The following is a 13,079-nucleotide window of genomic DNA, read 5'->3' on the forward strand; positions in this document are numbered from 1 at the left end:
CTCTACCGCGTAACTTCGGCCTTCCCGCTCACCGCCTCATATGCGACATGCCCACCAGGTGGATCTCCACCTTGCACATGCTGAAGAGACTGTGCGAGCAGCAGCAGGCCATAGTGGAGTTTCAGCTGCAGCACGCACGGGTGAGTCGCACTGCTGAGCAGCACCACTTCACCACCAATGACTGGGCCTCCATGCGAGACCTGTGTGCCTTGTTGCGCTGTTTCGAGTACTCCACCAACATGGCCAGTGGCGATGACACCGTTATCAGCGTTACAATACCACTTCTATGTCTCCTTGAGAAAACACTTAGGGTGATGATGGAAGAGGATGTGGCCCAGGATGAGGAGGAGGAAGAGGGGTCATCTCTAACACTTTCAGGCCAGTCTTTTAGAAGTGGCTCAGAAAGAGGAATTTTGCAACAGCAGAGGCCAGGTACAAATTTGGCCAGCCAGGGCCCACTACTGGAGGACGAGGAGGAGGAGGATGGGAATGAAGCATGTTCACAGCGGGGTGGCATCCAACGCAGCTTGGGCCCATCACTGGTGTGTGGCTGGGGGGATACGGAGGATGCAGACGATATGCCTCCCACAGAGAATAGCTTGTCCTTACCTCTGGGCAGCCTGGCACACATGAGCTACATGCTGCAGTGCCTGCGCAACAACAGCAGAATTGCCCACATTTTTACGTGTGCTGACTACTGGGTGGCCTTCCTGCTGGATCCCCGTTACAAAGACAATGTGCCGTCCTTAATTCCCTCACTGGAGCGTGATCGGAAGATGCGCGACTACAGGCGCACGCTGGTAGACACACTTCTTAGAGCATTCCTGACTGACGCCGGGGGACAAGTGGAAGCACAAGGCGAAGGCAGGGGAGGAGGAAGAGGTCGCCAATGCAGCTGTGTCAGCGCCAGCACCTCAGAAGGCAGGGTTAGCATGGCCGACATGTGGAAAAGCTTTGTCACCTCGCCACAACAACTGGCCCCAACTGCTGATATGGAGCGTGTTAGCAGGAGGCAGCATTTGAACAACATGGTGGAACAGTACCTGTGCACATGCCTACACGTACTGACTGATGGTTCTGCCCCATTCAACTTCTGGATCTCTAAATTGTCCATATGGCCAGAGCTTGCCCTGTATGCCTTGGAGGTGCTGGCCTGCCCTGCAGCCAGTGTACTCTCTGAACGTGTATTTACCACGGCAGGAGGCGTCATTACAGACAGACGCAGCCGCCTGTCCACAGCCAACGTGGACAAGCTCACGTTCATTAAAATGAACCAGGCTTGGATCCCTCAGGACTTGTCTGTACCTTGTGCAGAATAGACAGTTCTAACAGCACTTATTCCTTTTTTTTTTATATATATATGTCCCAATATTTTGGGGGATTACCCTATGTAAAAATGCAAAATAACACACATCTATGTTGGCTACCTATTCCTCCTTCACCGCCGCTTCCACCTAGACCGCCACGTGAGCCTACATGGCCACATCCACCCATGCACCACCTCCTCAACCTCTTCCTCCTACATCATTCCTAATTTTTCTTTTTTTAAGGTCTTTTATTTTTTTTAAATAATCTCCCTATCCACATTTGTTTGCAGAGCATTTGCCATGCTCTTAACCCCATAGGGACACAGCCTTATTTCACCTTAAGGACCAGGCCATTTTTTGCAAATCTGACCAGTGTCACTTTAAGTGCACATAACTTTAAAACGCTTTGACTTATCCAGGCCGTTCTGAGATTGTTTTTTCGTCACATATTGTACTTCATGACAGTGGTAAAATGAAGTCAAAAAAATTATTTTTTTTGCACAAAATAATACCTAATTTACCCCAAAATTGCAAAAATTAGCAAATTTCAAAGTTTCAGTTTCTCTACTTCTGTAATACATAGTAATACCCCCAAAAATTGTGATGACTTTACATTCCCCATATGTCTACTTCATGTTTGTAGCATTTTGGGAATGATATTTTATTTTTTGGGGATGTTACAAGGCTTAGAAGTTTAGAAGCAAATTTTGAAATTTTTCAGAAATCTTCAAAATCCCACTTTTTATGGACCAGTTCAGGTTTGAAGTCATATTGTGAGGCTTAGATAATAGAAACCTCCCAAAAATGACCCCATCTAAGAAACTACACCCCTCAAGGTATTCAAAACTTATTTTACATACGTCGTTAACCCTTTAGGTGTTGCACAAGAGTTATTGGCAAATGGGGAAGAAATTTGAGAATTTCATTTTTTTGTCTAATTTTCCATTTTAACCCATTTTTTCCACTAACAAAGCAAGGGTTAACAGCCAAACAAGACTGTATCTTTATTGCCCTGACTCTGCCGTTTACAGAAACACCCAATATGTGGCCGTAAACTACTGTACGGGCACACAGCGGGGCGTAGAGTGAAAGGTGCGCCGTATGGTTTTTGGAAGGCTGATTTTTATGGACTGGTTTATTTACACCATGTCCCATTTGAAGCCCCCTGATGCACCCCTGGAGTAGAAACTCCCTAAAAGTGACCCCATCTAAGAAAGTACACCCCTCAAGGTATTCAAAACTGATTTTATATACGTCGTTAACCCTTTAGGTGTTGCGCAAGAGTTATTGACAAATGGGGATGAAATTTGAGAATTAGATTTTTTTGTCTAATTTTCCATTTTAACCCATTTTTTCCACTAACAAAGCAAGGGTTAACAGCCAAACAAGACTGTATCTTTATTGCCCTGACTCTGCCGTTTACAGAAACACCCAATATGTGGCCGTAAACTACTGTACGGCCACACAGCGGGGCGTAGAGTGAAAGGTGCGCCGTATGGTTTTTGGAAGGCTGATTTTTATGGACTGGTTTATTTACACCATGTCCCATTTGAAGCCCCCTGATGCACCCCTGGAGTAGAAACTCCCTAAAAGTGACCCCATCTAAGAAAGTACACCCCTCAAGGTATTCAAAACTGATTTTATATACGTCGTTAACCCTTTAGGTGTTGCGCAAGAGTTATTGACAAATGGGGATGAAATTTGAGAATTAGATTTTTTTGTCTAATTTTCCATTTTAACCCATTTTTTCCACTAACAAAGCAAGGGTTAACAGCCAAACAAGACTGTATCTTTATTGCCCTGACTCTGCCGTTTACAGAAACACCCAATATGTGGCCGTAAACTACTGTACGGCCACACAGCGGGGCATAGAGTGAAAGGTGCGCCGTTTGGTTTTTGGAGGGCTGATTTGTATGGACCGGTTTATTTACACCGTGTCCTGTTTCAACCCCCCTGATGCACCCCTGGAGTAGAAACTCCCTAAAAGTGACCCCATCTAAGAAAGTACACCCCTCAAGGTATTCAAAACTGATTTTATATACGTCGTTAACCCTTTAGGTGTTGCGCAAGAGTTATTGACAAATGGGGATGAAATTTGAGAATTAGATTTTTTTGTCTAATTTTCCATTTTAACCCATTTTTTCCACTAACAAAGCAAGGGTTAACAGCCAAACAAGACTGTATCTTTATTGCCCTGACTCTGCCGTTTACAGAAACACCCAATATGTGGCCGTAAACTACTGTACGGCCACACACACAGCGGGGCGTAGAGGGAAAGGTGCGCCGTTTGGTTTTTGGAGGGCTGATTTTTATGGACCGGTTTATTTACACCGTGTCCTGTTTCAACCCCCCTGATGCACCCCTGGAGTAGAAACTCCCTAAAAGTGACCCCATTTTGGAAACTATGGGATAAGGTGGCATTATTTGGGGGACTATTTTTAGGGTACATATGATTTTTGGTTGCTCTATATTGCATTTTTGTGAGGCAAGGTTACCAAAAATTGAGATTCTGAAATTTCATCTCCATTTGCCATTAACTGTTGAGGAACACCTAAAGGGTTAATAAAGTTTGTATAATCAGTTTTGAATACCTTGAGGGGTGTAATTTCTTCGATGGGGTCACTTTTACGGAGTTTTTACTCTAGGGGGGCATCCGGGGGGCTTCAAAAGGGACATGGTGTCAATAAAAAAGGCCATCAAAATCGGCCTTCCAGAAACCATGTCGGTCCTTTCCTTTTGCGGCCTCCCTTTTACTGATACAGCAGTTTACGACCACAAATATGGCATTTCTGTAAACTGCAGTATCAGGGTAATAAATATTAACTTTTGTTTGGTTGTTAACCCTTGTTTTGTTACCGAAAAAAACGGATTGAAATGAAAAAGTGCCAAAAATGGAGTTTTTGGCACCGTTTTCATTTTTTTTTTTAACCGTGTTAATCTGGGGGGTTGGGTCATGGGATATTTTTATAGAGGAGATTCTTACGGACGCGGCGATACCTAATAAGTCTACTTTTTTTATAATTATTTAGGTTTTTGACTATATTATCCTTTTTGATACCCAAACATTTTTTTGGTATCTCTAAAGTCTAGGTGTCATTTTTTTTATTTATTTTTTATCTGATTATCTTATGTGGGGGCTCATTTTTTGCGGGACGAGCGGACGGTTTTTCTGGCACTATTTTGGGGGCTATATGACTTTTTGACCGCTTGCTATTAAATTTTTTGTTATGTTTGGTGACAAAAAAAAATCTTTTTTTGCACTTTTTTTTTTTTTTTTGGACCGTGTTAATCTGGGGGGGTTGGATCATGGGGTATTTTTATAGAGGAGATTATTACCGACGCGGCGATACCTAATATGTCTACTTTTAATAAATTATAGTTTTTTTGGGTGTCTCAAGTCTGAGAACCCTTTTTTTTTTTATCCCATGTCAGTCCTAAATTGGGATATAAATTTAGTACTCCATGGAAGTGTGATACTCCCTGAAGCAACCAATAATGCAGAGGCCCGGATGATCGGGGCACGTGTCACATTGAGTTGTGGTGTCCTTCCGTATCCCCCTCCTGTGACACACTCTGCACCTTTTTTGGGTTCGTCCCTTCTTTCCAGTATGGGGGACCACACCTGGAAAGTGTTGGCCAGGGACGATCCGGGCGCCTCCAGTTCCCGAGGTACTCCGGCCTGCTCTTTCCCGGTCCGAAAAGATCAGGTCTTTGAGGACTGCCTCATAGAATTGGAGGAATGTCCCTGTGCTGCCAGCGCTTCGGGATAGTACAAAAGAGTTGTACATGGCAACCTGCACCAAGTAGACCGCAACTTTTTTGTACCATGCCCGGGTTTTGCGCATGGCGTTATATGGCTTGAGGACTTGATCAGAGAGATCAACTCCTCCCATATACCGATTGTAGGCGACGATACAATCGGGCTTGAGGACCGTTGCCGCGGTACCTCGCACAGGGACAGGGGTGATGCCGTTACCATGAATTGTGGACAGCATAAGGACATCCCTCTTGTCCTTATACCTGACCAGCAACAGGTTTCCAGTGGTAAGGGCACGGGTCTCACCCCTGGGGATAGGTACCTGGAGGGGGAGGGCAGGGAGGCCGCGTTGATTTTTCCGCACGGTCCCACAAGCGAACGTGGATCTGGCGGCAAGGGACTGGAACAAGGGGATACTGGTATAAAAGTTATCCACGTAAAGGTGGTAACCCTTATCCAGCAGTGGGAACATAAGGTCCCACACAAGTTTCCCGGTAACACCCAGAGTGGGGGGACATTCTGGGGGTTGAATCCGGGAATCTCGCCCCTCGTATATACGAAATTTGTAAGTGTACCCTGAGGTACTCTCACAAATTTTGTATAGCTTCACGCCATACCTCGCTCGCTTGGTGGGCACATACTGGCGGAAAATGAGTCTCCCCTTGAACGCAATGAGAGACTCATCAACCGCGACCTCTCTTCCAGGTACATAGGCCTCCATGAATTTGGCCCCAAAGTGATCGATGACCGGCCGTATCTTGTACAGACGGTCATGGGCAGGATCACCTCGGGGGGGACATGCTGCATTATCGGAATAATGCAGACATTTCCGAATGGCCTCAAACCGGGAGCGTGTCATGGCTGTACTGTAAAGTGGGGTCTGGTATAGGACGTCCCCACTCCAGTACAGCCTGACACTGGGTTTCTTGACCAGGCCCATATGCAGCACGAGGCCCCAAAATGTCCTCATTTCGGCTGCACTGACCGGCGTCCAGCCACCGGGCCTGGCCAAAAAGGAGCCCGGGTGTTGAGCGACGAACTGTTGGGCGTACAGATTCGTCTGCTCCACCATCAGATTTACCAGTGGGTCACTGAAAAAATGACGAAAAAAGTCATATTCAGTGTAGCCCACTGTGGAAATCTGGATTCCTGATTGGCCTACAAAATCAGGAATCACGGGCTCGTATCGCTCTGGGCTACACCAGACAAATTCACCGGCAGGGTGCTCCGGTGGATTTAACTGGTGGGCCGGGAAACCAGTACGAGCCCCAGAGCTGCTCGTACTAGGCTGGGCCACAGGGTCCCTAACATGGCGGTCCCCTTGCTCCGCCTGGCGGCGTCTCCGCCGCCTTGGGGGCTCATCATCATCGCTAGATGATGAGGAGGATGCGGATGACAACAGGAATGTGGGGTCATCCTCATCCTCACTGGGACTCTCGGATTCGGAGGCAAGCTGGGCGTATGCCTCCTCGGCCGAGAACGTCCGGCGGGCCATAGGGGAGTGTGTGTCTGCGTGTATATGTGCGTGTGTGTAACTCTTTATTTTGTGTGCGTGTGTGTGGGGGCACGGGTGTTCACGAACTCACCCTAAAACTAAAAAAATAAAAAAATAAACTGACTAAAAAAAAGGCCAAAAAATGTGGAAAAAAAAATTCAAAACCGCTGATCAACCGTCCGAAGTTGATCAGCGGTGGGGTGTGTGCGATGCGCTAACAGTGGCCGGACACTAAGAGTGCCGGCCACAGTCAGCGTACACAAAAAAAAAAAAAAAAAAATCCTGCACCCCAAAAAAGTGTGGGGGGGGGGGAGGGGGGGCAGGGGGGGGGGCAAGTGGCAGCACCCCTGGGGGGTCTAGGGTCACACAGCTGTGCTGTGGACCCCAGACACCCTAACTAGGGTGATGCAATGAAAAGTGAAAAAAACTAACTTTCCCTTTTTTTCCCTGCCTAACCCAAACTTTCCCTAGCTGTCCCTATGTACCTGATGGGGGGTGCTGGTGGCAGAGATCGGGTCCTGGGGGCACAGATCGGGTGCAGGCAGCGGCAGCAGACACGTGCAGGCAGCTCCTCTCTCCTCCGGCTCCGGAACACAAAAGGAGGAGGAGAGGAGCGCCTGCCTCTTTTGAATCTGCCGCCGGACCGCCCACTGACCAATCAGAAAGCGATCCTGAGTGGTGATGTCACCATCACCACTCAGGATCGCTGGATGGTGATTGGTGGAGTGAAATCACACCACCATCACCATCCTGTTCCGGGTTATCGGGTCTTCAGAGACCCGAATAACCCGGAAACGCAGAAAACCGCAGGTCTGAATTGACCTGCGGTTTTCTGCGATCGCCGACATGGGGGGGTCACAGGACCCCCCGGCGCATTTGCCCCAGGTGCCTGCTCAATGATTTGAGCAGGCACCGGGTTCCGATCACCGCCCGCCGAGCGGCGGTGATCGGAACCATTCATGACGTACCGGTACGTCATGTGTCCTTAAGTACCAGGACATCATGACGTACCGGTACGTCATGTGTCCTTAAGAGGTTAAGCACACTTTGCTGCCTTTTGCAGCCCTCTAGCTCTTTCCATGACATTTTTACAGCCATTTTAGTGCTCAAAAGTTCGGGTCCCCATTGACTTCAATGGGGTTTGGGTTTGGGTTTGGGTTCGGGGTCAAGTTCGGGTCCCGAACCCAAATTTTTATTTCAAGTTCGGCCGAACCTGACGAACCCGAACATCCAGGTGTCCGCTCAACTCTAGTTGCAAATTCTTTGCAGTCAATTACAGCCTGAAGTCTGGAATGCATAGACATCACCAGACGCTGGGTTTCATCCCTGGTAATGCTCTGCCAGGCCTCTACTGCAACTGTCTTCAGTTCCTGCTTGTTCTTGGGGCATTTTCCCTTCAGTTTTGTCTTCAGCAAGTGAAATGCACGCTCAATCGGATTCAGGTCAGGTGATTAATTTGGCCATTGCATAACATTCCACTTCTTTCCCTTAAAAAACTCTTTGGTTGCTTTTGCAGTATGCTTTAGGGTCATTGTGCATCTGCACTGTGAAGCGCCGTCCAATGAGTTCTGAAGCATTTGACTGAATATGAGCAGATAATATTTTCCAAAACACGTCAAAATTCATCCTGCTGCTTTTGTCAGCAGTCACATCATCAATAAATACAAGAGAACCAGTTCCATTGGCAGCCATACATACCCACGCCATGACACTACCACCACCATGCTTCACTGATGAGGTGGTATGCTTAGGATCATGAGCAGTTCCTTTCCTTCTCCATACTCTTCTCTTCCCAGCACTCTGGTAAAAGTTGATCTTGGTCTCATCTGTCCATAGGATGTTGTTCCAGAACTGTCAAGGCTTTTTTAGATGTCATTTGGCAAACTCTAATCTGGCCTTCCTGTTTTAGAGGCTCACTAATGGTTTACATCTTGTGGTGAACCCTCTATATTCACTCTGGTGAAGTCTTCTCTTGATTGTTGACTTTGACACACATACACCTAACTCCTAGAGAGTGTTCTTGATCTGGCCAACTGTTGTGAAGGGTGTTTTCTTCACCAGGGAAAGAATTCTTCGGTCATCCACCACAGTTGTTTTCCGTGGTCTTCCGGGTCTTTTGATGTTGCTGAGCTCACTGGTGCATTCCTTCTTTTTAAGAATGTTCCAAACAGTTGTTTTGGCCACGCCTAATGTTTTTGCTATCTCTCTGATGGGTTTGTTTTGTTTTTTCAGCCTAATGATGGCTTGCTTCACTGATAGTCACAGCTCTTTGGATCTCATCTTGATTGTTGACAGCAACAGATTCCAAATGCAAATAGCACACTTGAAATGAACTCCGGACCTTTTATCTGCTCATTGTAATTAGGATAATGAGGGAATAACACACACCTGGCTATGGAACAGCAGAGAAGCCAATTGTCCAATTACTTTTGGTCCCTTAACAAGTGGGAGGCACATATGCAAACTGTTGTAATTCTGGCACCGTTCACCTGATTTGGATGTAAATACCATCAAATTAAAGCTGACAGTCTGTAGTTAAAGCACATCTTGTTTGTTTCATTTCAAATCCATTTTGGTGGTGTAGTATAGAGCCAAAAATGTTAGAATTGTGTCGATGTCCCAATATTTATGAACCTGACTGTATATACTTCTGATATATATGAATGCATAATATGTGGGAAACTACTACTGTTGTTTTAGCCATAATATATTTACATATATTATAATATATATTCTAAATATATAATAATATATGTAAGTAACTGGCCATGCAGCTCTATAGTGTAATGGTAAAGATTCTTGTCTAATGTAGAAGTTTGTGAGTTCGAATCCCACCAGAAAATTTTCAGAAATAGAGGCTAAATTATATTTAAATACACTGGGTGTCCCCAAGCACTGACTCCATATATGGACATAGCTATCTATGGAGTCAGAGCAGGGACTCCTAAGTTGAGCTAGAGTCCTGACGCCTTCCGTTCTTCAGAGCAGGGGGTGCCTGGTTTAATGCTCGGGTTCTCCCATTGACTTCCATTGTAGAGCACCCGAGTATCGGGAAGTGTTCTACTCATGCACATGAGCGCTTTGGTGCACGACCAACACTAATACACAGTGTATAGTCAGCTCCAAAGCTGAATGTGGACAGAATTTTAAAAGGTTTTTCCAGCCACAGGAAAAAAAAAAAAGATTTTCAGTCAGATGCTAATGGTTTAAAAAAAAAAGATTCATACCCCACTGCTGATGCCCGGGTCCACAATGTGTGCAGCTTTTTGCGGGAATGTTGCTCACCCAATCACTGGTTGCAGCAGTAATGTGCCTCACCCAGTGATTGGCTGAGCGACATTCCCAGCCATTTCCTGCTGTGTGAGGATCTCAGCAGGGAATTGATGACAGAGGAGACTTAGGCACCATCAGCATGGCTGCGATGGGGTTGGAGAGGTGAGGTACCCATTTTATATATATATATTTTTTTTTACTGGATATATTTTCCACCTGAATTTATAATATTTTTATATACATGAATATATTTTCAGAAATTTTGCTGGAATCGGTCTTTTTAAGTGTGGACCCATATATGAGGTAAATTAGTTTAATAATTATCATAGTAAGGCTTAATGCACACGACCATATGTATTTTGCGGTCTCCAAAAAACGGATTCGCAAAAAAAATGGCAGACGTCCGTCTGCATTTCGTATTTTGAGGAACGGAACAGCTGGCCCCTAATAGAATAGTACTATACTTGTCCGCAATGCAGACAATAATAGGACATGTTCTATTTTTTTTGCGGAACGGAAATACGGACATACAGAAACACAATGCATACGTAGTAACTTCCGTTTTGTATATTTTCAGAAATTTTGCTGGAATCGGTCTTTTTAAGTGTGGACCCATATATGAGGTAAATTAGTTTAATAATTATCATAGTAAGGCCTCATGCACAGGACCATATGTATTTTGCGGTCTCCAAAAAACGGATTCGCAAAAAAAATGCATACATAGTAACTTCCGTTTTTTGTGGCCCAATTGAAATGAATGGTTCTGCATACGGTCCGCAAAAAAAAGGGGAACGGACACGGAAAAAAATATGTTCGTGTGCATGAACCCTAACTTATACTTTGTTGGTCAATTTGATTCCAATTCTGTCATTTGTGGGTTGTTGGTGTACAACTAAACTCTGAGTAGAGTACTAGGTGCGAAGCCGCTAAAATGGCACAAACAGCCCAGAACAAATATTATGAATATGAATATATATATTGGTTTCTCTACATACATGAATATGTCTGCAATGATCATTTTTCCCCTCTTGTTTTGTTTTATGTGGTGGTTTCTCTGGTGTTTTTTATGCACGCAATGGTGGTCATTTATCAATCTGAAATATGCCTAAATTAGGTGTATTTCAGGTGCAGATTGCAGGTTAGTTGCGCTGCAATCTGCGACTTCTCCCTGTTCAGGCCAGGTCTAAAATTTTGGATGGGAAGGGGATGGGCCGTTAGGCCCATCTCATTTACCATTTTCTACACCTGGTTTAGGTGTAGAAAAATGTCTGAATGTAAGACAATTGGAAAGCTAAACGCTAATCATGCAGCTGCCGAGCGGAGGTCCCACGTACAGCGACAGCAGGGCACCCCGGGGAGAAGACAGGGACAGTTCCCAGGTGTCCCTGCCTTCTAGATCGCTGTATACACAGCACTTAGCGAGCGCTGTGTTTACAGATCAGGAAGCGCCGGGGGCCGGGAAAGTGCAGGAGCTGTCGGGTCTTTCACAGACCTTGATCAGCCATGCACTGAGGCTGTACAGTGTTGTATTCTGCTGTACAGCCTCTCTGGGGGTGTATTTCCCCTGTGACTGGGGCTACTATGTCAGTAGTTAAAAAAAAAAGTGAAGTTAAATGTCCCCCAGAGGTCTTGAATGACCTTATGGGGGATGCAAAGTGTAAAATAAAAAATAAAGTGTTTTATAAAAATAAAATAAAAAAGGGTTCAGATGTAAAAAAAAAAAAAAAAAATTCCCCAATTAAGTAATTAAAAAAAAAATGTAAAATTGAAAAAAAAAAATATATACAATATATATATTATACATATTTGGTATTGCGACGGCTGGCTCTATAAATATATCGCATGATCCACCCTGTCTGAAAAACACCATAAAAAATAAAAATAAAAACTGTGTCAAAAAAGGCGTATGTCCCACAAAATGGTAGCAATAAAACTGTCACCTCTCATCTTGCAAAAAATGAGCCCTTGCATAAGAAAATCTGTCAAAAAATAAAAAAAACTATAGCCCTCAGAACATGGAGATATTAAAACATAATTTTTTGTTCAAAAAATGCTATTATTGTGTTAAAAGTAAAATAAACAATAAAAAGTATACATATTAGGTATTGCCTCGTCCGTAAAAACCAGCTCTATAAAAATATCACATGAAATAACCCCTCACTTGAGCACGTCATAAAAATAAAGTAAAAAGTGCCAAAAAAACATTTTTTTATCACCTAACATCACATAAAGTACAACACCAAGCGATAAAAAAAGGTGTATGCCCCCCAAATAGTACCAATCAAACCATCACCTCATTCCACAAAAAATGACCCTAAGACAATTGGTCAAAAAATAAAAAAGCTACGGCTCTCAGACTATGGAGACACTAAAACATAATTTTTTTTTGTTTCAAAAATGCTATTATTGTGTAAAACTTATTGCCACATCCGTAACTATAAAAATGTCACATGACTTAACCCCTCAGGTAAATAGATAAAAACTGTGCTAAAACAACCAATTTTTGGGTCACCTTGCCCCATAAAGTGTAATAATGAATGATCAAAAAATCATATGTACCCAAAAATGGTACCAATAAAAACATCAACTCTTCCTGCAAAAAAAATGAGCCCCTGCACAAGACGATTGGCAGAAGAATAAAAAAAATATGGCGTTCAGAAAATGGAGACACAAAAACATATTTTTTTTTCAAACATGCTTTATTATGTAAAACTGAAACAAACAAAGAAAGTAGACATATTTGATATCATTGCATCTGTAACAACCTGATCTAGAAAAATAGCACATGATCTACCCTGTTAGATGAATTCTGTCAAAAATAAAAACAGTACCAATTTTTTGTTACCTTGTCTCACAAAAAACGTAATATTGAGCAAGTAAAAATCATATGTACCCCAAAATAGTTCCAATAAAACTGGCACCTTATCCCCTAGTTTCCAAAATGGGTAAAATTTTTGCGAGTTTCTACTGTAAGTTGCATCTAAATGGGACATGGCATCTAAAAACAAGATCAGCAAAATCTGCCTTCCTCAAACCATATGGCGCTCCTTTTGTTCTGCGCCTTGCCATGTGCCCTTACATCAGTTTACAACCATATTTGGGTATTTCTGTAAACCACATAATCATGGTAATAAATATTAAGTTTTGTTTGGCTGTTAACCCTCGATGTGTTAAAGAAAAAAATGTATTAAAATGGAAAATCTGCCAAAAAAGTTACATTTTTAAATTTCATCGCCATTTTCATTTG

General features: G+C 43.7%; 1 protein-coding gene across 3 annotated transcripts in view; it reads left to right on the top strand.

The window, feature by feature from the left end:
- The window catches only part of LOC122932109 (prostaglandin reductase 1-like), a 150,459-nt gene that overhangs the window by 48,108 nt on the left and 89,272 nt on the right, over positions 1-13,079 (top strand). For 2 of the 3 annotated variants that reach the window (XM_044286343.1, XM_044286334.1), the window contains exon 3: positions 10,090-10,135. In XM_044286343.1, coding sequence (XP_044142278.1) covers positions 10,090-10,135 — 46 coding nt within the window. Of the gene's footprint in view, positions 1-10,089; positions 10,136-10,409; positions 10,456-13,079 lie in introns of those variants that run through there. The other variant, XM_044286353.1, reaches the window with a different exon arrangement.

Source organism: Bufo gargarizans, chromosome 1 (genome assembly GCF_014858855.1).
Source record: "Bufo gargarizans isolate SCDJY-AF-19 chromosome 1, ASM1485885v1, whole genome shotgun sequence".
NCBI lineage: Eukaryota > Metazoa > Chordata > Amphibia > Anura > Bufonidae > Bufo > Bufo gargarizans.